Raw genomic sequence first — 24,194 nt, 5'->3', positions numbered from 1 at the left:
TTTAATTTTGAAAGGTGTTATGGAGACTCTCAAATAAACAACCAACCACCAAAAATTAAAAATTTAACAATTAACTAGCCCTTTGCAACTATTCAATTACAGGTTCAAATGTCCGTGAGAGCAAAACATCTTCCTAAGGTTTAAGGGCAACCCAAAACACTTTATCTCTCACCTGACAAGTGAGGGCTCTCAACCCCAAGGACATGCTCAGGGCAATGACCCGACCCAAGGCACCTCAAGGAGTTTTCCTGGGCAGCGTCCTGACCCCAGGGGAGAGTCCTCAACCACCGGGTGGTGCTCCATGGGGCAAGCTCCGAATGGCTCCCCCAGGGGACTCCATTTACGCCCAGGCCCAATCTGACCTGTGGTCAATAGCGGCTGCCATTGGCCAAACGCACCAACTGCCATGAAGCCCCAAAAACAAAGTCAGCCCCGAGCTGCTCACTTGAGCAGCCAAGAAGCTCTGCTCTCATTGGGTGGGTGCACCTGCCACAAAAGGTTATAATTAAACTAGGTGTGCAAGACCTTTACTTCTATGCATTAAGTATGACTAAACACATTTCACTTGTTTACAAGTGATACAATGCATTCTTAAATATAAACTCTGCTAAGTTTGGGCAGTTGGTCTTCTGGGGCAGCTAAATTTTCTTCAAGAAGCACTCCTGTTTTTCAACAGGAACAAATGAACTAATATTCTCTCCTCCCAGTGTCTACAAAATTAAGCAGAAAATCATTCACTACTTACAGGATCAGTTTCAGTCCATTGCATTCCCATCTGCATTCAGTATCAGTGATCCAAAATTTCTGATTCTCACACCATTTGTGGTCTGATCGTTTCTCACCTGATAACACAGTGCCTCCTCCACTCCTGAACAAGTTGCTGAAGATGCAGCAAACTTCACATATTCTGTCACAGCAGGAAATAGCAGTTTGCTGGGACAGAGTTACAGCCCTACATTGTCTACCCTTGCAAGTAAGAACGTATCGTATGGTCTGGGAGTTGTTCGTTTTAGCATATGGGGTTTTTTTATGATGTTTTCTCTTTTTAGTAGTTTTTCCTGATGCATCTTCCACCCCACTGCAACACAGCCTTAACCAAAACTATCAAATACAACTCCATGATCCAGAAACTTTCATAGTCCAGTAGTTTTAGGCAATAGGAGTTGAGGAAAGGAGAGAGAAATCTGGCACTGTGCCCTGCACATTTTCTTCTAAAGCAGCACACTGGCTAAGGTCTTCTAGTGAAAAGCAGGAATGAATTTTCATTTCTTTGGGCTGTATTTCACAGTTGTGTTGTGGTTGACCTTTTTAATCATTAAATATATTTTTGCTGATTGAAAGCATCAGCATGCCAGCCTCCAAACGTGCTCTGTTTTATATTCTCCCGGGTGTTTCTGCCACAGACACTGCTGGTATCTATGAATTTCTGCACAGCGTGAGGCCACACCATGGAGACAGACCTCAGCTGTCAAGGAGTGGGAGGCAGTGCAGCTTCGTTACTGCAGCACTCGCTCCATCTACTACATTCCCTGCTTCTCAGCAGGAGCAAATCAGCTCTTTCTGTATGGAAGTGCCCCATGCTGGGTAGAAATATCTACAACTAGCAGGTGGAGAGCTGTACTTACGTGTTTGCAGCACCTGAGCTTGTTCATTTGTAATTAGCTCAGGTATCTCAGTGCTTACTACAGAGGATAACTTTTTGTGCTCCTTATTATCAGTCATGTAACGTGTAGTTGAATGTGTCTATTCATGTGTGTTTAATTACACTAGAATTTATATAGGCTGCAGTTACATTTCTGAACTGTAGAAGAGTTGCAAAGACTGAATGTCCCTGATGAAAAGCAATGTAAATTGAAGCATAATCTTTTATATGTCAGGGGTGGAGCCATTAAAATCTGATCCAAGGGCCACTGATACGAATAAATAGATGCACAGTAAGTTTATTGAGCGTTGAATGAGCCTTTAATGAGGCTTTCAAATTAGGAAATGAACAGGAAAGATAAATTTAACTGTAATCTCTTGTATAAGATGTTTATACCACATTTTTTCAGTCATCATTTTCTTTGTTGCTGAGACTACCTGTCATCTAAAAAGGCAGTACTGAATACAGATGTTTCTTCCTTGATTACAGTGGTGTCAGCCACTTGAAAGACTCTTTGAGCTTCAAACACTTTAAAAGTCTAGGTATCTTTATCAGCTGCCTTCTTGACCAATAGATCATTTCCTCTGTCTGAAGGAAATAATTTGATTCTGACAAAAATAATAGAAGGCTACTTGTGGGCAGGATTTAAATGGCTCCGTGGTATAAAGAGACAAATTGGCATACCTAGAGAGTACCATTTTGCTTTGTTTTTGCTGTCAATGAAGGTAAAGGGGTTGATGACGCTGAAGAAGTGACCTGTTTTGCAGGAAGTAATAAAGGTAGCAACTCTGAAGTACAGTCCCTCAGCTCCTTCCAGTCTGATTCCGGTGATGATAATGGTAAGAAACGGTTTTATCTTTATTATGCTGAGGACAAAGCTATTTAATTCTCTTTCTAATATTACTAAAAACATTTTGGTGACATCTAGAAAACACTTTAATGATGCTAGAAGTCAGAAAGTCCTGGGTTCAAACCCTCACTTTGTGTCCATTTTTTAAATTATAGGAGCATAATTAAAATCTTGATGCTTGGAGATGTTGTATCAGTACCAAGCTTTACAGTGTACTAGAGGTGTGATAAAGCAGAGTCACGTTGCCAAGATATAAGTTGACTAATATGGTGCAAGTGAAACTGTAGAATTTCTATCATTTTCCCTCTTAGAAGAGGATGACTTTCATGTTTCATCAGTCAAATTAAAGGGAATTTCTGTGCCATTTGCCAGGTCTCATTCATGGTCCCAACAAAACTCTGCTGGTGCTCAGCAGCAACAATGAGTGGATGAGCCGGTCCCCGGTGGCTTGGCCTTTCCCTGGCAATCATAGCTCAGCGAACAATAGAGCACCATTAAATCCTTGCTCGGTGCATGTTCGTTGCCCGCTCTCATATCCTACATCATTATCTCAGTGGGTGACATGGGCAGAGCCATACACAGCCTGAAAGAGGCCTACAAAGTCAGAGCAAACCTTTGTTCCAACAGCCCATGTATGTTGAGCGTTGGGTCTGAGAAAAGGCAAGATGTTTCTGCCAGGGAGGGATGATGGATGTCAGGAAAACCTCATTCAGATACACAGAAAAAGATTAGCACAAAGAAATTGTACTTAGTTTCTTCAGCCGCCAGTTAATGAACTGTCTGGAGACTCAGTTCCTCAGTCATGTCATGCAGCTCTTCCCTAGGTACTCTTAAATGTTGAAAAAAGCACTTAAAGCAAAGTGCACTTGCAGTTCCTTTTGGTTCAGCTGTGGCTGAAGCGTCATGAGTATTTTTGTCAAGCTTCTCAGCGCTTTTCTGCCCCCACGGCCCAAAAAGATCCTTTAGTGTTTTTTAGAATAATAATTATTAGAATTATTATTATTTAAACAATACATGTTTATATTATAATTACCTTTAGAATAATTATTCAGGTGGTCATTTATTGTACCTGGTTACTTTTTGTATCTCTCAAATTTTCAAGCATCTGATCCTGCCCCCATTTAAATCAGTGACACAGTACCCATTGAAGCTGGATTGGACCTTCTGTGCCTGCTCATTTTTTGTGAAAGCTGCATTTAAAATATGGCCTTTAGAGATACCAATTATAGTTCAGGGTCTAAACAAATCCATATCTTCAGGGAATATGAGGGAAGAAACTTAAATCATGAGCCATTTGCAGATGTCAGTACAGGACTGCACGCTCTGGTGTTCTTGCAGCAGCAGGGAAAGTTTGCAGTGAAGGAGCTTAAAATAGAAGTACAAACATAAGTAAGCATATACACGTTCACATACATGTACATAACAGATATCCCTCTTGAAGCCATAAATCCTTCCTCTTCCTGTCATTTTAATTCTTTGTGCTTCACATCCCTGCAAAGGTTAGAAGGTTGTCAGTGAAACCACAACAAATGCAATTCAACATCCACACTCTTTGGGGACACAGGACAGGCTGCTCCTTCTCCAGACTCCTTCCTCCAAAGCCAAGAGCAGTGCTGCAGGTGCTCACATGGCTGGCCATGTGTACAAATCACTGTGCCAACACTGACTTGTGAAACTGGTTAATCACTTCCGATGGGGGAAACCTGGGATGCACCAGAGAGGCACTGGGATGCATCCTGCTGAAGCTGTGAACAGCCCTAGGCTCTTCCCTGTCTATCAGGTGCAGGTGGCCTCCATGCACCCTCTCCATGGTGTTTGCAGCCTTCTCTTGCTGGGTCTCACCATGCAAACCCTTTTGGGGTGTGATTTTGAACCTTTTATTTTTTTCACCTTATTTCTATTGCATTTAAATTGCTTAGCTCCCCCAGTCTCGCTGAGAGTAGTTAGCAATATTTTTTGTGATCAAAAAGCAAAAATTATTAGCCACAATTTTTTTTAAAAAAGTTGCCTACTTTCAGCAATAATACTTGGAGAAGTCACTTCAAAGGCAAGTTCTAGGTTTCCGTGGTAAGCTATTTTGAATGCAGAGGAGACATGACAAAAGTGTATTTTTAGGTTACTGTTTCACTGCAGGCTAATGGTTTGTTGTACTGGGAAGTCCAAGGAACTGGAACAGCAGTTGTTAGCCCTGAGCGCTACCTTGCACTGAACTGCCTGGGGTAGAAGTTTCCCTCCCTCCATGAACATGCTCTGCTCTGCTCCCACCAGTCAACCCTTAGTTGCAATGAAGGCTTTACTGGCCTTCTGCTTTTCACTGTTGGTTGTTCTCTTAGAGTTTACAGCTGCACTCCATCTCTTTTTCCAGCCATGTAGCAGCAAATTAACATGGAGTCACTTATTTTCCCGTAATGTTTATTATGCATTAACCAACACGACTGTACCCTTTTACAATTATCAGTGCTGTTGATGGCATAAATAAACTCAATGTTGACACAGAACATGGTTTCTTTGCTTTATCAAGGCTCTTTTTGCCAATGCTTCAGAAGGACTGATGAAATTGGGTGAGATCCTTGATCCCGTGCTCAAAATTTAATAAAGATGTCAACATACTCAACATACATTGCTGATAACAATGTTTCTTTGACCTCTAAGTCTACTGGCTGTGTGAAACAAAAAAGTATGTCTTGCCCAGTATTTATGGTCTCCCTTTTAGCCTGCTCCAAAGCAATGTTTTCTCATCATTAAAGACAACAGAAAAGGGATGGATCCAGTACCCACTGAACCAGAGCTTTCCCTCTGGTTTTGGTGGGTTTTATTTCAGGTCCTTAAAGGTAGGGGTGTTAATTGGTCCAAAATGTAGATCATCTAGAGGAGCACACATTGTAGGCCTGTTGGACTCCACGTTAAACAATTGCACAATCTACATTAATTATTTCAAGGGAAAAGTATGTTGTGGCGAAAAACCTGCAGAAAACACTCAAAGCATTTGTGAAAATATTCTGTCAAACACAGATCAAAAATTTGAACCAAACCTACTTGAATGTGTCCTTATAATTATAGCTGTACTGCTTAAAATCCCAGAGGTATTACCTGGCACAGCACAAACAGTACATAAGTAAAACATTACTCTTAGGAAATAGATGGAGCTTAGCGCCGTTTCAGATGGTGTGATGGTCTAAAAGATAATAATCCATTGGAGCACATGGCACCGTCTCTGGAGACCTTTAAGCAAGAATGAATTTGAAATTAGTGTCAGGTAGACAAGATACTGCTTTGTTTAATGGAATCAGCTGGCCAGTCTGCTTGAATTTATGAGGTGATACACATCATCTCATATGCCTTTCTGGAAATGGTGGTTTGGAATTTATCACCACTCTGAAAATGTATGGGATTATCTGAAATGAAATGTCCTGCAACCCACTGCATAAATCATGCATTGGTCAGCAGCCTTTTTTTTTTTTTTTTTTTTTTTACCAATGTCAGTTCTGTCTGGGAGAATTTATTGTGGTAACATATGATGTGTGTTTTAAATACTAACCTGAAGCTGTCCTTCCCCTCCCTTTATTTTCTGCTTTCCCTCCCCTGCAAGCTTCCATAGTGACTGTCATACAGCTTGTCAACAATGTAGTTGACACTATAGAAAATGAAGGTATTTAAATTTTTTTCTTTTTTGTTATGCAACAGTGCTTCCTGTTTTCATTGTGAAACATCCCAGCAGAACCTCACTAATCTACACTGACCAGCAAACCTGTGGCACAGATTGGGTTTTGTAGATCAGCATGTTCACCAGCAAACATGAAAACACCAGAGGGATATACCACACTATTTGTGGGAAATTGCGAGTGGTAGAAAAGGTGTCAAGGCCTTCATCCTGTTTCTGTTCAAGTCAGTGTTTTTGCTTGCTTATTCCCATTGCCTTCAGAAAAAATTATTAGGTTGATAATGGAGCCAAATTATTGAGATTTTCTTGCCTGAAGAGACCGGGAAACACAGGAAGGCTGTAAAGTATCCCAGGCTGCAGTAGAACTGGGTTATGCACTCTGACAGGACCACATGGAGAGGAACAAAGTGGTGATAGGCAGGTGGCTGGTGTCTCCCAGGTAACACTATCAAACGGAAGATGTGTAGACACAACTCTGTGGATGCCGTGTAGCAAGGCAGCCTCACTGCCTGTCCCCTGAGGTTGATGTGCCCGTTGAATAAAGCATGGCAGTTGGGTCCAAGAACCTAACACTCAGCTCTGCCACTGATCTCCTGGGTACCTCAGGCCCATCATGTTACAAGTGAAGTGGTTTCCCTACCTGTAAAACAGGAATATCACTATTTTTCTCTTCCATAAAGCACTGAGGAAATGTGATGTATCATAGATAAACATTACTTCTGTTTACTTATGCAACATTTATCCTTGGGAAAATGTCAACTCAACATAAACTCAAGTCATCCACAAGTCCAAAATTTCATCTGTCTTTGGCAAATTTAAGACAGTTTTTGAAGACTTCAGGTAATCCAGTTTGCATAATGTTTAAGGATGATCAAGGAAATTATTTTTGTGAAACAACTGGTTTTTTTCTTGACTCAGTGTCACAGTAATTTTGAAAAGCACTTTTGCTCCAATCTAGTGATGGCACGAGTATTTGTCTATAGTATATTTACTGATTTCCTGAAGCGTAAGAGTGCCGTTCTTCTCATTATCAAATAAATGAACTAGTCACGGTTAATTAAAAAAGGAAGTCCCACTCAAAAAATAAGAAAATAACCTTGAAAAGAAACCACAGACACTGTAAATGGCCTTTCTTTCCTAAAGAAAATCTTAAGCAAACACAGTGGCTCCCCATCATGCTTTACAGGTCAAAAGAAGCCAGCCTGGCAGCAGTTTCAAGAAGCTGTCACTGAAAATGCTTTGCCCACTTCCCAATTCCTTATATGAGACTTAAGAATCTTGCATGCTCTGCAACAGAGCTGCAGGAGGATGGGGCTCCTTCCCCAGGGAGTTGTTGGGAGGTTATGCAAGTCAGCAGATGAGTGAGGTTCTCCTGGATCCTGAAACCACACAACTCAGAGGGACCTGACACATCTCGGGTGCGATGTCATTACACTGACCAAAAGACAGCAAAATACGCTTTAGAAAAAAGAGAGAAGTGAAGGACGAGAGTGGTTAGGGCCGGTTCAGACACTGCTGCTAAACCTGCTATAGCCCCAACCCTCCTCACCTTGGGCTAACACAGAGCAGGTAGAAAGCTGTCTGGCTAACGAAGAAATCACCACCACCACCTGCACCGTATGGTGGTAAGCAAGGGCAGGAGTGGTGTTAGTAGATGGAGGCCTGGAGAATAGTCTTCTCCATCTTCCTCTGTGAGCTCCAGAGGATAAGTACTGTAATGCCATAAAGATCCAGCCAGACCTCCTCCAGCAATGCAGTCCAGAGACCTTGCCCAGTGACTTCTTGCATGAAGCCCAGTAACACGTGGCTGAACAAGAGCATCTCATCTAGAAAATGCTGCAGCTTATTCCCTGCTCTTGTCTTACATAAAAACCTCTTTCCTTGCTCTCTCCTCGTCCCTGCACCCTCTCCATACTGGAATGCCTCCCTCCCCACCGGCTAGCATGGCAGTGCAGGTGGGAGGTGGGTATGGGGTTGCGGGGCATTGTAGCTGACAGCCCCATTAAATGGCTTTGTATTCTATTCTATTCAGGTTCTTATACCGTGCCCATCACCATGGTATCTGAGCCCAGGTGGGCCCAGATTTGTTTGAACCGGCCCTGAGAATGGTAGATTCTTATTTTTCTGTTTCAAAGTGAACAAGTGAGAGAGACATGTACTTTGCAATTATAAACCATAAAGATGGTGGATAGCCCTTTTTGTATTAAGAATTCCAGCTCTAATGTAATTCCATATCTGTTCAGTGAGGGTAAATAATTAAGATATGATAGAAAAGGAATATAGTACACGACATAATCATTTCTTTATGTATGTCTGCATTTGACTGGGCAAGCTTATCTTGTACGCTAAAATAAAGAACAATTAAAAATCCTGTTAAAATGACACAAAGGCAGCTGTATTTTAGAAATATGCATGCAGTGTTTTGTATTTTCACATGTAATACAATGCTGGTAACAAGCTCCAAGTTACCAGTTTTTACTTTTCACTTTGTATCTGACAGTGTCTGTTATGGATCAAGGACAGAACTACAACAGAGGTGATTTTTCTGAGACACATTCTGCCTGTTGGACTGGGCTGGGGTGGGCAGTGCACTGACTTGATCTGTTTTTTTCTTGAACTGTTTCATGTGTCCTCTTTTGTTTGAATTCTGTTCGGTTCAAATGCTGCATGAGAATGGCCAGCCACCTTTTTTATTTCAGGATCCAGTGTTCAGTCAATCAGATTATTTGCTTGCACACTTTCTTTCTTGAAACAAAGTCACTGGAGGTGGAAGGGGAGACTAGATGTAACACCATAAGCATGCTGACTGCATTTATAGATTTTTTTCAATTAGCTGTGAAAAGCATTAATTCAGAGATTTTTGTCATTTTGATTTCTTGGACTCATAGTTTCTAATACAACCCAGTAGCATCCTAAAAAGCAAAATGTATGAGAGTGACCATGTTTTGTTTCTTTGCTTGTTGCATTAGCATTATAATTCAATTCATTCTTCTCCCCTACCCCTCTGGTCAGAGCATGGCTGACCTGTGTCGATGGCCTGTGGCGCATGCTGTGATTTGAACATGCTGTGAGGACTAAGAGGCAAGTGCATGCAGGACACTTTGCTCTCTTTAGCAGCCCCATCCTAACAGAGTGCTGTGGTTTTCTTCCCCGCTGCAGCGTATCATTGGGATACCTCTGACTGGATGCCAAGTGCTCGCTTGTCCGACATTGAGGAAGTGCCCAATTTTGAGACGGCAGATGGAGGCTCAGCTCATCACGGCAGTACCAGAGAGCTGGAAACAGATTACTACCTTGGTGGCTACGACATTGACAGCGACTATCCTCCCCCTCACGAAGAGGAGTTTTTAAGCCAGGACCAGTTACCACCTCCTCTTCCAGAGGATTATCCGGACCAATATGAAACCCTTCCACCCTCGCAGCCAGTCTCAATGGCAAGTACGCTCAGCCCCGATTGCAGGCGACGGCCGCACTTCCACCCTAGTCAATACCTCCCTCCTCACCAGTTCCCCAATGAGACGGACACCACAGGGTCTCAGACTGGGAATGAATTTAGTACTTTCGCTGTTGGCCCAAGTCAGAACACAGAAAACGTTAGTGCAGGTAAGATGACCTTATCCTTGCACAACTCTCTAGATGCCTCCTCCTCTGACGTCTCAGCCAGCTGCGGCTTTGATGACTCCGAAGTAGCCATGAGTGACTATGAAAGTGTGGAGGAACTCAACCTAGAAAATGTTCACATTCCATTTGTGGAGACCCAGCATCAGACACAAGTGTAAAGGAAGCTCTTTTCTCCTTCTTCTTCTTCTTCTTCTTCTTCTTCTTCTTCTTCTTCTTCTTCTTCTTCTTCTTCTTCTTCTTCTTCTTCTTTCTTCTTCTTCTTCTTCCTCCTCCTCTTTTTTTTTTTTTTTTTGGTTGTTATTTGGTCCAATTAATAGTATAAATATTGAGAAGAAATTTTGCTGGAGGTGTATCTATATATATTGGGCAAGGCAAAAATACAATATAACCCCCTATTAACTTGTTCAGAAATGATACTGTATGTGCAGACACGAAGAGACCAATTGTGTTAAGTATTATAGATCACAAAGTTGTTACAGACAATCTGGAGAGTATGTACCTTCTATTTATTACCAAGAGTAAAACTCAGCTTTTGAGGCAGGGAGAAATAATAATTGCTAAAGAATTTCTTTCTCTCCCCTTTTTCTTTTTTTGGTATTGTATTATTAAAAGTGTTACAGTGTTATGATCTCCCCACAGTATTAAGGAACTGGTATGGATCATTCCAAGATGCACTGTTGCATGAAATTTTATGTCAGCAAACGAGCGAAAGCAATTGATCGCTGAGGCTGCTATGTACAACACGTCAGATGGCTGAAAAAGCAGCATTTACAAATTGACCTGTCAAAGACAAGCGACCAGTCATTTGTTCATAAATATTTATCTGTGCTTTTGTTTGTTACGTAGCATTATATTCTACTTGGTGTGCATATAGAGCAATATATACAGCATATATTTACTCCAAACTGGCCTACTTTGGTTGCCATTTTTTAAGACCTGATGTCAGGTGAGTGTGCATAACTTCACTCATGAGGACTAGAAATGTCAGAGTTTGGCTCAGTAGTGGCCCAGTTTTGCCCCAGCTGCGTATGCACAGCCTCTCTTGACTTCTGTATGGAATGTGAACATGTATTTGAAAACATCGGGAATCCTAACTATCTACAAAGCGCTACTGAATTTTTTTAAATTCCTTCCTTGAGCGATCACCTCTTTAACAACAGGCATCATGCTACAATTATTGCAGTAAAATGAGTTGCAATTAAGTTGCATATAACGCTGCTGTAACCTCAAATCATTAGCTTAATGTCATTTGGCAAATGTCCATCCTTAGAGTTTACGGGATGAGTCCTCAGCTGCTGTAAACTGACTCAGTCAGTGGAACTGCACGGATGGGCTGCGGCCAATGATCTGGCCCTAGATTTTCAGCTGGATGTGTGATTTCAGAGGATGAGGACTTCCAGAGGTTGTTTGCAGACTTCAGAATATTGTTGTGGGGTGAGGAAAACCATGGCATCTGTATGCTTTTATGCTTCCCTCAGCCTGATTGGAGTAAATGGCCTTTAACACTGATTTGGCCTAAGCAGCTAAGTGGATTATGGAAATATGTGATTTTCACTCAATGTATTAAAGCAGAATATGCATACCTGTTGCTCAGTGCTATGAAAATGTTTTTACCATTGCATTTTACAGCATATATATACCTTATACAGTGAATGTGAGTCTGCAGTTTGCATTAATGCTGGGGTTTTCCATTCCTTCCATGGCATAATTCAGTCATTCTGAAAAGCTATTGAATACACAAATCGTTGTTGTGGATGAACAGATTCATTAACAGCTTTCCTCTGCTGCTTTCCACGTCCTGTCTCTTGGTCAAACATCTTAACCGGATAGTTTGAGCAATTGTATTTCAGGGCACGTTCTTGACTGATTTGAGTTTCACCACAAATTAAATTGTGGGTTATTCCTTGACATACAGGACTTTTTTATTCAGAAATTGCCCCCAACACAAAGAAATTATTTATAGAATGTAATCTAAATAATTGCAGCTTGTAACACTTTTAATAAAACAGGATTTCTAAAATTCTCAAAGTGGGTACAATATGTTGCTGCTTCCCTCCAATAGCTCATATAGCTGTGAAAGATTTGTGTAGATATTTTCTTTGGGATCATGCAGCAATTCTTCATGAGAAAACAGCTCATTATACAGGTACATGAATAAATTGAGTGAACTTCTGAAGAGAATGTACTGCACATACAAGTATTATCAAGTACTTGTCTGCAAACAGTTCCTGTCCATTGAATTTATGAATGTCCCTTGGTCTTCTCAAAGTAAACATGCTTCTGTAACAGTGATATATTCTGAATGTGCTCATGGTATGTTTCAGCCCCTTTTCCCTGCTACTACCCCTGTGTTTTCAAGAAGAAAAAAAAAATATGGAAATTTGTATCGCGATTGCAAGGAACTGAGGGATTTGCCAGTAAGCCATGAAATGGTTTGGCAAACCAAGAGGCACAGATAGTGGATGACTTGCATTGTTCATGAAGTCTATGTTGCAGGAAAACAGTTGCAATTAGACTGATGTCTCTTCAAGAGTAGGAACATTTGAGTTTGAAAAACAAAGCTGCAAATTTAGCTGCACTTTTAAAAATGGTATGGCTTCCTGAGAATGTAACGCTCTCTTAGCATCAGGCTGCAGTTTACATGAGGTTTGCTCCTACTTAGTTTTGGTGTGAGACATTTTTATCCATTATGAGATTATTTCTATTCAAGCCCCTGGTTAGTTATGAAGTGTATTTGTCATCTGTTTCCTGTAGTGAAAATTCTTGAGTAAGCCTGAGATACCGATATCAAAATTTTACTGGGACATATCAAAAGTGTCACGAGGGAAAACACCATGGGAGCCTAGCAATTGCCATACAAAAAAAAAAAAAAAATCAATGTTTCTTACAAAGCTTGTTGCCTCAGTAATATCTTGTTGGTAGTGAGTTTTACTAGTAAAATATACATAAATACAATGTATAGTACTTTTTCTGTTCTGATGTTGTTGCCATTTCATTTCACTGAACACCTACTTATTAAAGTGCTGTGGGGAAGGTTCCAAGGATCACCCATTCAGCCTTCTCTGTCCCACTCATGATTTCTATACCTCAGTATCTCCTCCTCTCCAAATCAAATAGGCTTAATCCGTCTTTAAACAGATGCCCCTCTGTGAATACTGGTACTTCTGTGGCCTTTCTGGTTTTCTTCTGGCTCTGTTTGATAATTATAAGACCCGAATGCAGATCTCAAGGTGAAATACTTCTTAGGGAGTAAGATTTTCATATTAACATCTCTCTTGTTAATCCGAACCATTTTATTTTATTTTTAATTATGGCTCCACATGGACAAGCTGCAGTCTTCTAGCCTGAAAGATAACGACATCCATAACCTAATACAAGAATTAGAGTTCATATTATTCCATCCAATATATATTTCTTTTTCTGCCATATGATGATTTTTTTATCGCTGCTGCTGTCATTGCCAGATCCCTGGTTCTGTTCCCTCACATCTCTGCTTATCTGTGTGTCTGTATTTCAATTAACATTCCTGTAGATGGCTCCACTACACGGTGTTTTCTTTTGGAATCATCTGTAGGACAGGTTTCATAGACTTAATAAAGTACTTTTGAGTATCAGTGGATTTTAACTCAGTATCAAGACAGTCTTTGCTTTTTGTAAAGAAACAACAAAAGAAATAATCAACTTGTTAAAATGCAAATACATGCTTGTGTCAGAAATCACTGACGGCCAGGGGTGTATGAGTCTGAGAAAAAGGGTATGAGTTCTCAGTGTTTTGATCAGGTAGAGAATGTCATGCACATTGACAGCCTTTTTGGTAACTCTGGTGATGGAAAGAGCCTTAAAGTGACTGACAACAGAATTTATACTGCCAATACCACATTAAGTGGCCTTGTGCAAAAGGAAGAATTAGGTTTATGAACCTTTCTTAAATATGATAATTATTTTGCCTTTGCATTATAAACATCCTAAAAAAAAACCCAAAAAACACAGAACCATAGACATTGGATGTGATTGCTGTGCTGAGCCAGTATCTTATAGCAGGGCAAAGGGCCAAAGGTGACACCAAGGACCTGCAGAATTGCTTCCCTCCCATGGGGCCAAATGGACAGCCTCACTAGAAGACCACCATAAAGTTGCTTTCCTATAGGGCCCTCCTATAGGACACAGCTTATGAAGGCAACCAGGAGGATGTTGCCATGCAGTGATTCATTACAGTCCTGTGATTTCCAGGAGTCAAGCTATTTTCCTAAAGCTTGGTGACATCTTTGATCCTGAATTATCCAATGGGTTTCTTTAATGTACAGTTGCAGTAAAAGACTGAAAGGAGTCAAAGGCTTCCCACTTCCACTGTTTTCCTGAAATCAGAAAGTTGTGCTCCATCTCTCAAGCAGGCTCTTCCCCTCTGCATATCCCACAGAAAAGTTAAATTTTGTTCCTCAGAATTTTTTTCTACCCTTCTCTAAATTCTCTAGTATAGTCTGAAGTATTGCTAGCCTTGATGTATTGGCACCAGTCAGAAACTCAGAGTGGGTGCAGCACAGTGAAAAAATGCATGCCACTGAAATGCTGATTAATGGGGAGGCAGCAGCCAGGCAGGTGGTAAACTTTGAGAACATGACATAAAAATTGTTGCTCTTGGCTCAATATAAATTCCATTGGAAAGAGAAATGTGGGTTGGACAGGACAAATGGTTAAACTTTACCCCTCATCGAGCTCCTGCTTGAAAAAGCTAAATGGATGCTACAGTGTATCCTTATAGCCAATAATAATTGCGGTCATGCGAGGGATCTGGACCAGTTCTGCTAAGCTTCCTTTGGAAAGGTAGCATCCTTAATAATGGGGAGACACATCTATTTAAAACCAGTAGTGAAAGTATATCTGTGGTTTGTTGATATTTTTGGAGCTATTTACTGAGTAATAACAGATGTTTCATAGGTTTCCAACAAGAGAGCTACATCTTCAGGTTCATTCTCTGATGGTTTACTGTCATTTACCATATAGTAAAACTGTGCTTTTTGCCTGTTTGCATCTCTATTCCTCTCAATACACCAAACTGTGATTTGAGCCTTAGAAATTTGGACTATTGCCCATTATCCATGGCTTTTAGCCTGTGTTTCATAAACTTGACATTCAACATCTCCATTATCAGAAGGGCCATTCAGTTTGTAAATTAGTTGCATCATGCAAGGGATGGGCGGATGGGGAGGAAATGAAATTAAATTCATTTCTTTATGTAATAATGAAAAGCAATAATTGCAAATGTGTCGTATTACACAAAGGCCATAAGTAATCTTTACCAGTGTTAAGAGTGCACTTGAACTGTATTACAGAAAGAGATTGGAGCCCTCAGAACTGTAGCATTCTTCTGTCATAAGAATACCTGAATCGCTATTATTTAACAATTTAACAAGCCCATACTGCTGCTTTTCAGGAGGTGACAAAGATGTTTAGGAGTGAAAGCAGTTCTCTTTAAAGCACTGTATCAGAAAAGATTGTCTTGTAAATTTTACCTGTTGCAAGCAGGCTGGTTTGTAAAAGATGTATGTTTTGGTGTTTAAAAAGAAGTTTATAAAATAATGTATATAATGGTTTCAAATTACCAGGCTTTTGTAGATATTTGATGCCAATCAGGTCGCTTTAATTTTTTTTTGTTTGTTTGTTTGTTTGTTTGATATAATTCTAAAGAGTCATCAAAGTTGGTTTAAACTTTTAAGGTAACAGCAAAATACAAAAAAAAAACCTTTTAGATTTGAAAACTTTTTACTCATTTCAAAATGTACTGTAACTTTCCTTTGGGTTCAACTCTTTTTGTTTAACTTTTTTCTGTTTTTAAGAAGATGTTTTTTATTGACTTTTTTTAAATGAATGTGTTTTGCACAAAAAACTAGAGATATGATTTTTATGCCATTTCAAGTAGGTGTTAAGAGATGTCATTTCTCCAATGACAAGAAATTCAACCTTATGCAAAAGGGAAGGTTTATCACTTTTAAGTGGGTATAGTCCTTCATCCGAAAACTAATTGTTCCTTCATAATTGCTGTTGGCAGTATTGTCTTGTGTTCTTTTGCTATAAAAACAAAACAACAAAAAAAAAGTGTACAGGTTTGTAACTGCCAAAATTTGCTAAAGTTGATGGTTAAAACAAGTTTTTCCAAGTAAACAAAAAGAAAAGCCCAGCTGTGTTGACTATTTCTTGATTTTTCTCCTACTTTCAAAGGAGGGAATAAGATAAGACACATCAGTTCTGCAAGGAATGTAGCATTTCATTGCCTCTCTATGTACAGGATTGCAGAAAATGCTACTTTTTTGGATTCTTCCTATTCGTTTCATTATTACATGGCAACTCCTCCATAGGGGCCCCTACTTGCACTGCAGAGCTCTCTGGACAAAGAGTTGCTTAGCTGATGTGTGTACACTAAGGCAGTTGCCTAATTAAATCCACATTCTGAAATGATGCAAAAGGCATCATGTAGCCATCTAGACCGTGAGCTCCATTGACTGAGACAATTTCAGGGGACAATCCAACTATCCTGTGTTAGCAGCTTAGTAGGGTTAGAGGGACAGGTTTGTAAACAGCAGCCTGCTCCACAGTGCAGCTTGGAGATTTGTCTCCTGCCATGGACATCCCTATACTCCAGCATCATGGCACTGGCACCTGGGAGCAGCTGGGACAAATTCAAGTGGGAAGTCTTGTGTGTGTAAGCACTGCCCCAGAAGAGTGCTAGGAACAACAAATGTGCTAGGATCAATACTCAGTCTGCTCAGGGGGTTGCATTCAGGGATACCCTGTTTATTTCTCCTTCATCACATCTGTTCAACTTCATAGCCCAGGCTGCCCCAGCTGGGCTAGACTGAAGCATGACTAGCCCAGCGGTGATGTGGGAAGAAGGAGAGATGTTCCTTCCAGAGCTCTTTGAACACTGAGCCATGATGCAGACAGGAGCATGCATCATGCTGCTGGGGAGGAGGGATGCTGCCTGCAGCACAGTATCCCATTAAAACATGTAGCACTCAGAGCAGTGTTTCAACCAAGCCCGCCAGCCAGGGCACAAGTACCCCTTCTCAACATTCTTGAAACAGAAGTTTAAGCCATGGAAAGGCAAAATTAAAACAACATAGAAGTCTTTCTTCCCTCAAGAATAGCTTTTTTCCTAGAATGAATGAGTCCCTTCCTTTAGCCGTTTTTCTGTTTAATTTTCTGTTTCTATATTTCCTGCTTGTAGAGGAGCTCTTTTTCTTTTCCACCTTTCCCAGTAAATTTTGACACAATCTCAGGGAAATATTTGTGGCAGGAGAAATAGCACAACAGTTCAGTGAGGCTCACTGTTATAGTGAGATGAAACAGAGCATATGTTATACACGGATGAGCATGTCATACACGGAAGTACTCATTTGGAGAACGTTCAAGACTAAATGACGTAAAATTCTTACCTCTGTTTAATGTCCAAAGCTAGAGATAGGGAATGACAACAGTATTTCTTTTGGGACAGAAAAGATGAGAATCGAGATGGCAAACAGGTCAAAAGGCACGTAAGTGTCTTGTCAAAATGGAACCACCACCACTTGGGCCAAAAATAAGCTATTTCTTCCTTCCATGTGTTAGAGTAACAGGTTGTGTAAACTTGAAGCATATCCAGTCCAACATGGTGGAAGCCACCTCCCCCCAATAACTCTGGAGTGCTGCCAGTGCATAAAGTCACACAGGCAGCAGAAACCATTGCGATCCAAAACATCTAAAGTGAAGAAATGGAAAGTATCAGACACTAAAACGACAGCTCCGGTGATTTCAGTAGACCTGGAATTTTTCACACAGAAGCTTTTTCTTTATTTCACAGAATCATCTGTAGTACAAAGCAGTGTGAAAATCAAGAGTTAGGTGGCTGGCTGTGGCATTTCCCGCACTTCAGAAAAACTTGGAGGTCTCCTGCAGTATCCTAGGAATTGATCAGCTGGACATGAAGAGAAGGAAACAGTCCTCCCTACATGCAAACTGACTGAGTATCTCCATTTTCAGATCGAAGAAAGACCTTTCCCTGCTGGTAACATCTTTGCTGCTTCCAATTCTCATCCTGCCTGCCCGCACTCTTAACATGCAATGGGGAAGAAAATCAGTGAAATAACTGTGACTTTCTCTCAAGTTCAACAAAAGCAATTTAGAACACCCCTATCCCTTCTCAGCCAGCAGTCATACACCACAAGGAGGAAAGTGTTTTCCAGAAGGCACGTCAGCCAGCTGAAGGAAGGGCTCCTGGCTACAGAGAGAAACATGCATGGTATCATAGGAGAGGAGGCAAGGAAGAGGTAACAGCAGGTGAACGTCAAGTTCTTCCTCTCTTAGTTTAACTCTTTCAGATGTATGTTCTCCCAGCAGTACCAAAAATCTTTCTATACATATATTTACCTCATATCCCCAGTTAAACTTACTTTCCTAGGCTTTCAAGAGACTACTTAAATTTACTTCTTCCAGCACATGAGACCCTCATGCCCCTGGTTCTGGGGTGGAAGAGCGGTCAACCAGTAGGGCTCCTTATAGGACTCGGTGAGCCAGACACATAAAGACATGGTGACCAGCCCTGGCAGGAAAAAAACTACCGTGTCCCTAAGGCCACTGCCATGTTGCTTATTGGTGAGGTATGGCCAGGGACGATCAAATGCAAGCCAGGAAAGGCACATGAATTGTAAGTCCACTGCCAGTTTGAGATGACTTTTAGCTTCCAGCAAGTTTGGAATAACTTTCTACAGCACACCTAACATGAGCTCCCACTAGAGCCAATGGGCAGGCACAGGCACCTCCCGCAGAAGACATACTTTAAAAGCTAGGGGTAAATCCACCACATTGTGGACACAGCTACTCTGAAGCTATCGCCTAGCAAAAAAGAAGGTACAAAGAACCAGCTGCACAGAAGCTAATTCCAGCTGTCCCACTTGGCTAGTTCTTGGCCTGCTCAGACATGTCATGAATTGCTCTCAAGGGAAAAATGCTGCTGTAAACTGGCCAAACAGAGAAAGCAGCTGCCTGCTGCAACCTACTGAGCAGTTATGTGGGAGTGTTTACAAGGCCGTTTATATGGCAAATAAAAAAGAGAAACTGTGAAGAGAGGGGTTTTTTTAAGTCACTTTAAGTGTTTTATTTAAAATAACATAGAAAATTAAACGCATTAATTACTGTTAGCGCTATGTTATAAGGTGATCATATCTTTATGAAATGATGTGAAGATTCAAGCAGCACAAGTAATTCAGCCTTATACATATAAAAGGTGATGTGCTGATTTTGTTAAGTCCATTAGGTCACTCCTGTTGTCTTCGGTAACTTCACTGGGTCTCTCTGAGAATGGGATGTTTGTAACGTAGCAGTTGGGGCATTATCACTGCCTAAATAGAAGCAGAAAGGATTTCTCCTGGAAAATGTTAGGGAAACTTAAATATTCTACTTAAAGTTAGGTGAGAATTGAAAGGTTGCAAGGAGACCAAGTTCATGACAAGCTCCATCCCACTTAGAGCAAAGCAGGGTTAACAATTTCTGTGCACCTTATTGTCAAAGATTAATACCTGAAGAACTGTGGCTTCTGCCTGCAGGGCTTACGGTGCGAATCGGTGTGCCTCGTGTTTTCTTCCCAGCAAAGACCAAAATGCAGTCATGGGGGAGGATTCCTGTCAGCTACCCTCAGATATCTGCAGTGGTGGTGCCTCCATCTGAGACAGTCATCCTTAGCTTCTTTATATTCAGTGAAGAGATCTAGGATGCAAAGTCTAACCTATTGTTAATACCTACTTGAGAAGGACACCAACTGAGAAGAGATTATTTCTCTTTAGTGACCATTAAGGATTCCAGATGATAATCTCAGCCATGAATTTCTATTTGGATCCTATGGATTCCACCTCCAGTGTATAATTTGCTATCAGGAACTATTGTTTCATGTAATTGTTTTAAGTATAGTTATTCCTATGAGACAGTGATTAGCAAACTGGAGAGATCAGAAGAAAGCCATTAAGAGGGCCAGGGGCTGTCATATATGACATATGGGGAGAATTTAAGGGACTCAACACACTTTGTTCTGTGATTCTATTTCTGTGCTTTCTGTCATGGGAAATAAAATCTGTTTTCTGTTCTACTGAAATTGCTCCATTGCCATGTATCAGTATTTGCCTTTCATAAATTACTGTAAACAGAAATGTTATTTACTAGGTTGTCAGGAAAATTTACCTTATCTCTACTTACTGTTCAGTTTTAATAGTCCTAATTATAGCAACCCCCAAAACGATTACTCTATGAAAGGGAAAAAAAAAAAAAAAAAAAAAGTTAGGCAATGCTCTGATTAAGGCCTGCTTTCCATTTTGAAGTTTTGCTAATACATGCTGGTTTAGTGTTTGCTGTTGAATGCATCCATACACAGCCTGATGTGACCAGCAATACTCAAGCTGTACATCAATGTACCTGGTGAAGCTGCCAGATTGACCAGAAACCCACTTTTTCCTCCCTCTCTTAAAAGCCTAGAAGTGTTTAGGAATGTTGCTTTCTGCACTGGCCTACAGCTGTGAACCAAGTAGTATAGCTCCTGGTCAGACATTCACTACATGAATCTTATGTTTCCAGAGCAGGAAAAGGGCCAGATTTCCTCCGCCTGTGAGTAAAGGGTCTACACAAACCTAAACTAGTGTAATTGCAAGATGTTGGTTGCTTATCTTCTCACAGAGCTGATGCGACGATTCAGATAAGCAGTGGAGATCCTGGATCAAGAGGTCCTAAATCAGCACACTATCCTAAACTGTGAATAGTCTAGGTCAAAGAACATGCAGTCTGGACGCAGCCGAGAAAGCATAACTTCTTTACATGAAGAGCTGCTTTCCATCCCTTATAATTTCCATAATCATCTCTTATTAGCTAAAATGGGTGACTTCTGGTATGATAAGAGGATGTGAGCTTACCCTGCCCTCCCAGAGATACAGGATTTCTTCAGAACACAGAAGAGCCAGAGCCAGAGGTACCAGGAGGACAGTAGTGCTGCAAGTTTGCAGGAAAATACAACACTGTAATACTGCTAAGTGCCACTCTTTGTGCTATGCAGCCCTCTCATTTTGGAAAATGGAACAGTAGTTTCCTAGGCCAGAGGTAAGGCTAGTTTAATTCCTTGGATTATTATTATTATTCATGATAAATTTGAGCCATTTAATGAAAAAGTGACTTGTGAGTGAGAGCAAACTGAAATAAGTTGAGGAGAATGTAATCATTCACCTTTAAAAGTACCTGAAAGCCTGCCCAACTGGACTGTTGGATGCTGCAGTTTGGTCACCCTCTTCAAAGAAAGGTTTACTACTGTAATACAGCCTCTGTCTCCCTGTCAGGTTATTCCCTTGGGCTGCACACAGCTAGGTGTGGGGGCAGTGCTTCCCAAATGAGAGTCCAGAGGACACAGAGACCTGCATTGCTCCAGCTGGTGATACTAAAGAAGCTGTCGTATGCAAAGCAGTATCTGCTTAAGGAATTTTATTTGATCTAATTCATTACTAGTTAACAACTTGATTATTGATACTGGTAGCAAGGTAAAAATGAAGAGAAAAATATAGCCAATTAAACAAAAACCTAGGGAAACAGCTCTTTTGCAAGTTGCAGACCCTCAGGGATGTCCCTGCCCTCCTGTGAATGGCCCATGGCTGCAGTTCCTCATGGGTGTCCATACCCCAGCATGGGTCGTGCACAGCTGCGGTCCCACCAGAGGGGTGGAGCTCTCTGTCATGGAGCACTTCTTTCATAGAATCAGGTTGGAAAAGACCCTTGGGATCATCGAGTCCAACCATCAGCCCTACTCTACAAAGTCCCCCCCTACACCATATCCCCCAAGATCTCATCTAAATGACCCTTAAACACATCCAGGGATGGTGACCCCACCCCCCTCCCTGGGCAGCCTATTCCACTGTCTGACCACTCTTTTGGTGAAAAATTTTTCCTAATGTCCACGCGTTTCCTCATGTGTATCATCTCATGTGTCTTAACGCCTGCAGCTGACACTTCTCCTTGGCAGCCTCATACCTATGTCTTTGACTTAGAAGACTGCATGTTCAGTTGTCCACATTTAGGCAACAGGTTCAGCCCCAACTTCTTGAAAAAGTTTATTTCCCACATTCCTCCTATTCATTTCTTACTTGAAAGGGAATTGAATGACAGTCACAGTTTAAATAACAGTACTGCTGGGTTCCAGTTGCAGATGCATGGTAATTAAGAAGACCAGAGTCCTGTCTTTGCTTCATTCGTCTCTGCAATTTTCATAATTCACATGAACTCAGCCAAGAATTTTCATCCAACCATAAATCAGTGACCATGGCCATGTCCATCCAGTTCTGTGGCTGAGCTCCAAACCCTGCAGCATAGAGTCTGACATTTCCTGCTCTGTGTTTTAGAGTTACCATGTTTCTCCTTAGTATAAGTTTTGAAGATACACCTACTACATATTAGTATACTGTAAAGTTCAGTGAGTATATGACAACTAATGTGGTCAAAGCTGGAGCTCAACTTGATTGAGGTCCCGACTCAATCTGCCATGGAAAGGCAGATATGTCCAGCATTCAGGCTGAATGAGGTTGCAAAGGCTGACATAACAGGGTGAAAAAATACTAGCACTAGAAGAAAAAATAAAGTTACAGAAGTTCGTCTAAATAGTTTAAACATCACACTAGTAAATGAAACAGCCGTGAGTCATCATCCAGTAGACACATTCCAGAAGATCATGGACAGGTTCACTTCTTGGCTAAATCTCATTTATAAAAATGGTATGGAAATGTATAAAAGTCTTTGCTTGTATAATTAATAGATGGTACAATGACACAGAGCTATCATGTGAATGGTAAATAATTATGGAAGCTGGTTGGTGTCCTGGTTTCAGCCGGGACAGAGTTAATTTTCCGTGGGCTGAGAGGGAGCACAGCTAGAGGGCCGAGGCCAGATCGGTGATTGGAGTATTCCATATCATGTGATGTCATGCTCAGTATATAAAGGGACGTGTGCTCTCTCGTTTCTGTTTCCCTTTTCCGGTTGGCACAGTGGGATTCCGGGTGTGGTTGGGAATGCTGCTGGGGGCAGGCTGCGTGCCGGTCGGTGAGAAGCTGCATTGTATATTACCCAATTTGGACTTACTGTTGTTATTGTTGTTTTGTTACTATTACTATTTTTTTTTATTCCACTTACAAATTTCTTTTTTTTTATGTCCCTCCCCTGTTTCACAGGGAAGGGGTGGGAGGGGACTAAACAACTGGCCATGTGGTAATTGCCTACTGGATAAGTTCAAAGCAAGACGGTTATACAGAGCAGCACGGAGAGTACAGCAAACCAGAACCATTTGAGAAGAATAATTTTTTTTTCAACACCAGCAGAGTAATTGATCTCAGACAAATGAACATAGATAGATCTTCTCTACAAGTTGGAGGAACTGCGAGTTGGTATTGTGTCTCAGTAAACTGAACTCAGAAATAGTGTAGTAGAAAATTATTTGAATAAGTGCTTTAAGTGTGATGGTAGGAGCTCGTTCTACAGCTGAGAAGCAATCTTTGGCTACACAAGACTGGAAATACCAAATGGGAGTAGGTAGATGCTATCTCCAGCTTTACTAAGACTCGTTCAAATACAGTTCAAAAAGGGATGTTGAGAAGCTTCAGAGCATTCAGAAAAGCTACAAGACTGATTTGAGAGTTGAGTTCCAAAGTTTAGAGTGACAAAATACAATTTTGGAGCTCTATTTATTAATCAAAAGATGTTTGAAAATTAATCTATGGAAACAAAATTTTATCTATTTCAGACTAGATCTGTAGTAAGGCAGGGAATTAACATCTAGAAATTACTCACTTAGAGCTTGAATTGATTGTCTGTCACTGGTTGTCTTTAGATCACTCTGATCTTAAATCTGTCTGTTCTTAAACAAGTCTCCATCTGTCTCTCTTCAGATAAGCTGCAGTTCAGGTAAAGGTTACAAAACTGACAGTATGCCCAGGAAAGTTGTTGGGTCCATGGTAAACAGAAAGCCAGTCAATGTGGTCAAAATTAATCTCTTCTATTATTAAAAAAATATTCATTCACATAGAGAGGAAATGAAAAATCTGCAAGATACAAAATTCCCTTTGGTGCTGAGCGGCCTCTGCCTGGAGAAACCCCTCGGCCTGTGTCTGCCTTGTGAGCACCTCTCAGCCCCCCTGCCTGGCTCAGCCAAGGTGTACAGGTGGGCACGAGAGCTGCGACAGTGCTGAGCTTTGCTAGTAACTGTTGAGGGAGAGGGATGTGATTTATGAGCACTAATTCATCAGCTGCAAATATTTCTTTCTTACTTCACCAGCCTCTTTTTTTCTTTCTTAAATCGTATTTTTAATCCAGGGTTGTTTCATTATATGGACTGTAATATTGAAAACAGTAATATTGAAAGCAGTAATATTGAAAAA

At 40.9% G+C, this 24,194-nt stretch overlaps 1 protein-coding gene across 7 annotated transcripts in view; it reads left to right on the top strand.

Annotated features, from left to right (window-relative positions):
* The window catches only part of FAT3 (FAT atypical cadherin 3), a 423,806-nt gene extending 403,942 nt beyond the window's left edge, over positions 1-19,864 (top strand). For 2 of the 7 annotated variants that reach the window (XM_074917394.1, XM_074917368.1), the window contains 4 exons: positions 2,368-2,481; positions 6,082-6,141; positions 8,654-8,689; positions 9,313-16,914. In XM_074917394.1, coding sequence (XP_074773495.1) covers positions 2,368-2,481; positions 6,082-6,141; positions 8,654-8,689; positions 9,313-9,932 — 830 coding nt within the window. In that variant the 3' untranslated portion in view covers positions 9,933-16,914. Of the gene's footprint in view, positions 1-2,367; positions 2,482-6,081; positions 6,142-8,653; positions 8,690-9,312; positions 16,915-17,608 lie in introns of those variants that run through there. The other 5 variants (XM_074917414.1, XM_074917403.1, XM_074917386.1 and 2 more) reach the window with 4 other exon arrangements.
* Positions 19,865-24,194: the final 4,330 nt, after the last annotated feature.

This window comes from Athene noctua, chromosome 1, assembly GCF_965140245.1.
Source record: "Athene noctua chromosome 1, bAthNoc1.hap1.1, whole genome shotgun sequence".
NCBI lineage: Eukaryota > Metazoa > Chordata > Aves > Strigiformes > Strigidae > Athene > Athene noctua.
The sequence above is the reverse complement of the archived record's forward strand: the minus strand, read 5'-3'. Positions and strand labels throughout refer to the sequence as shown.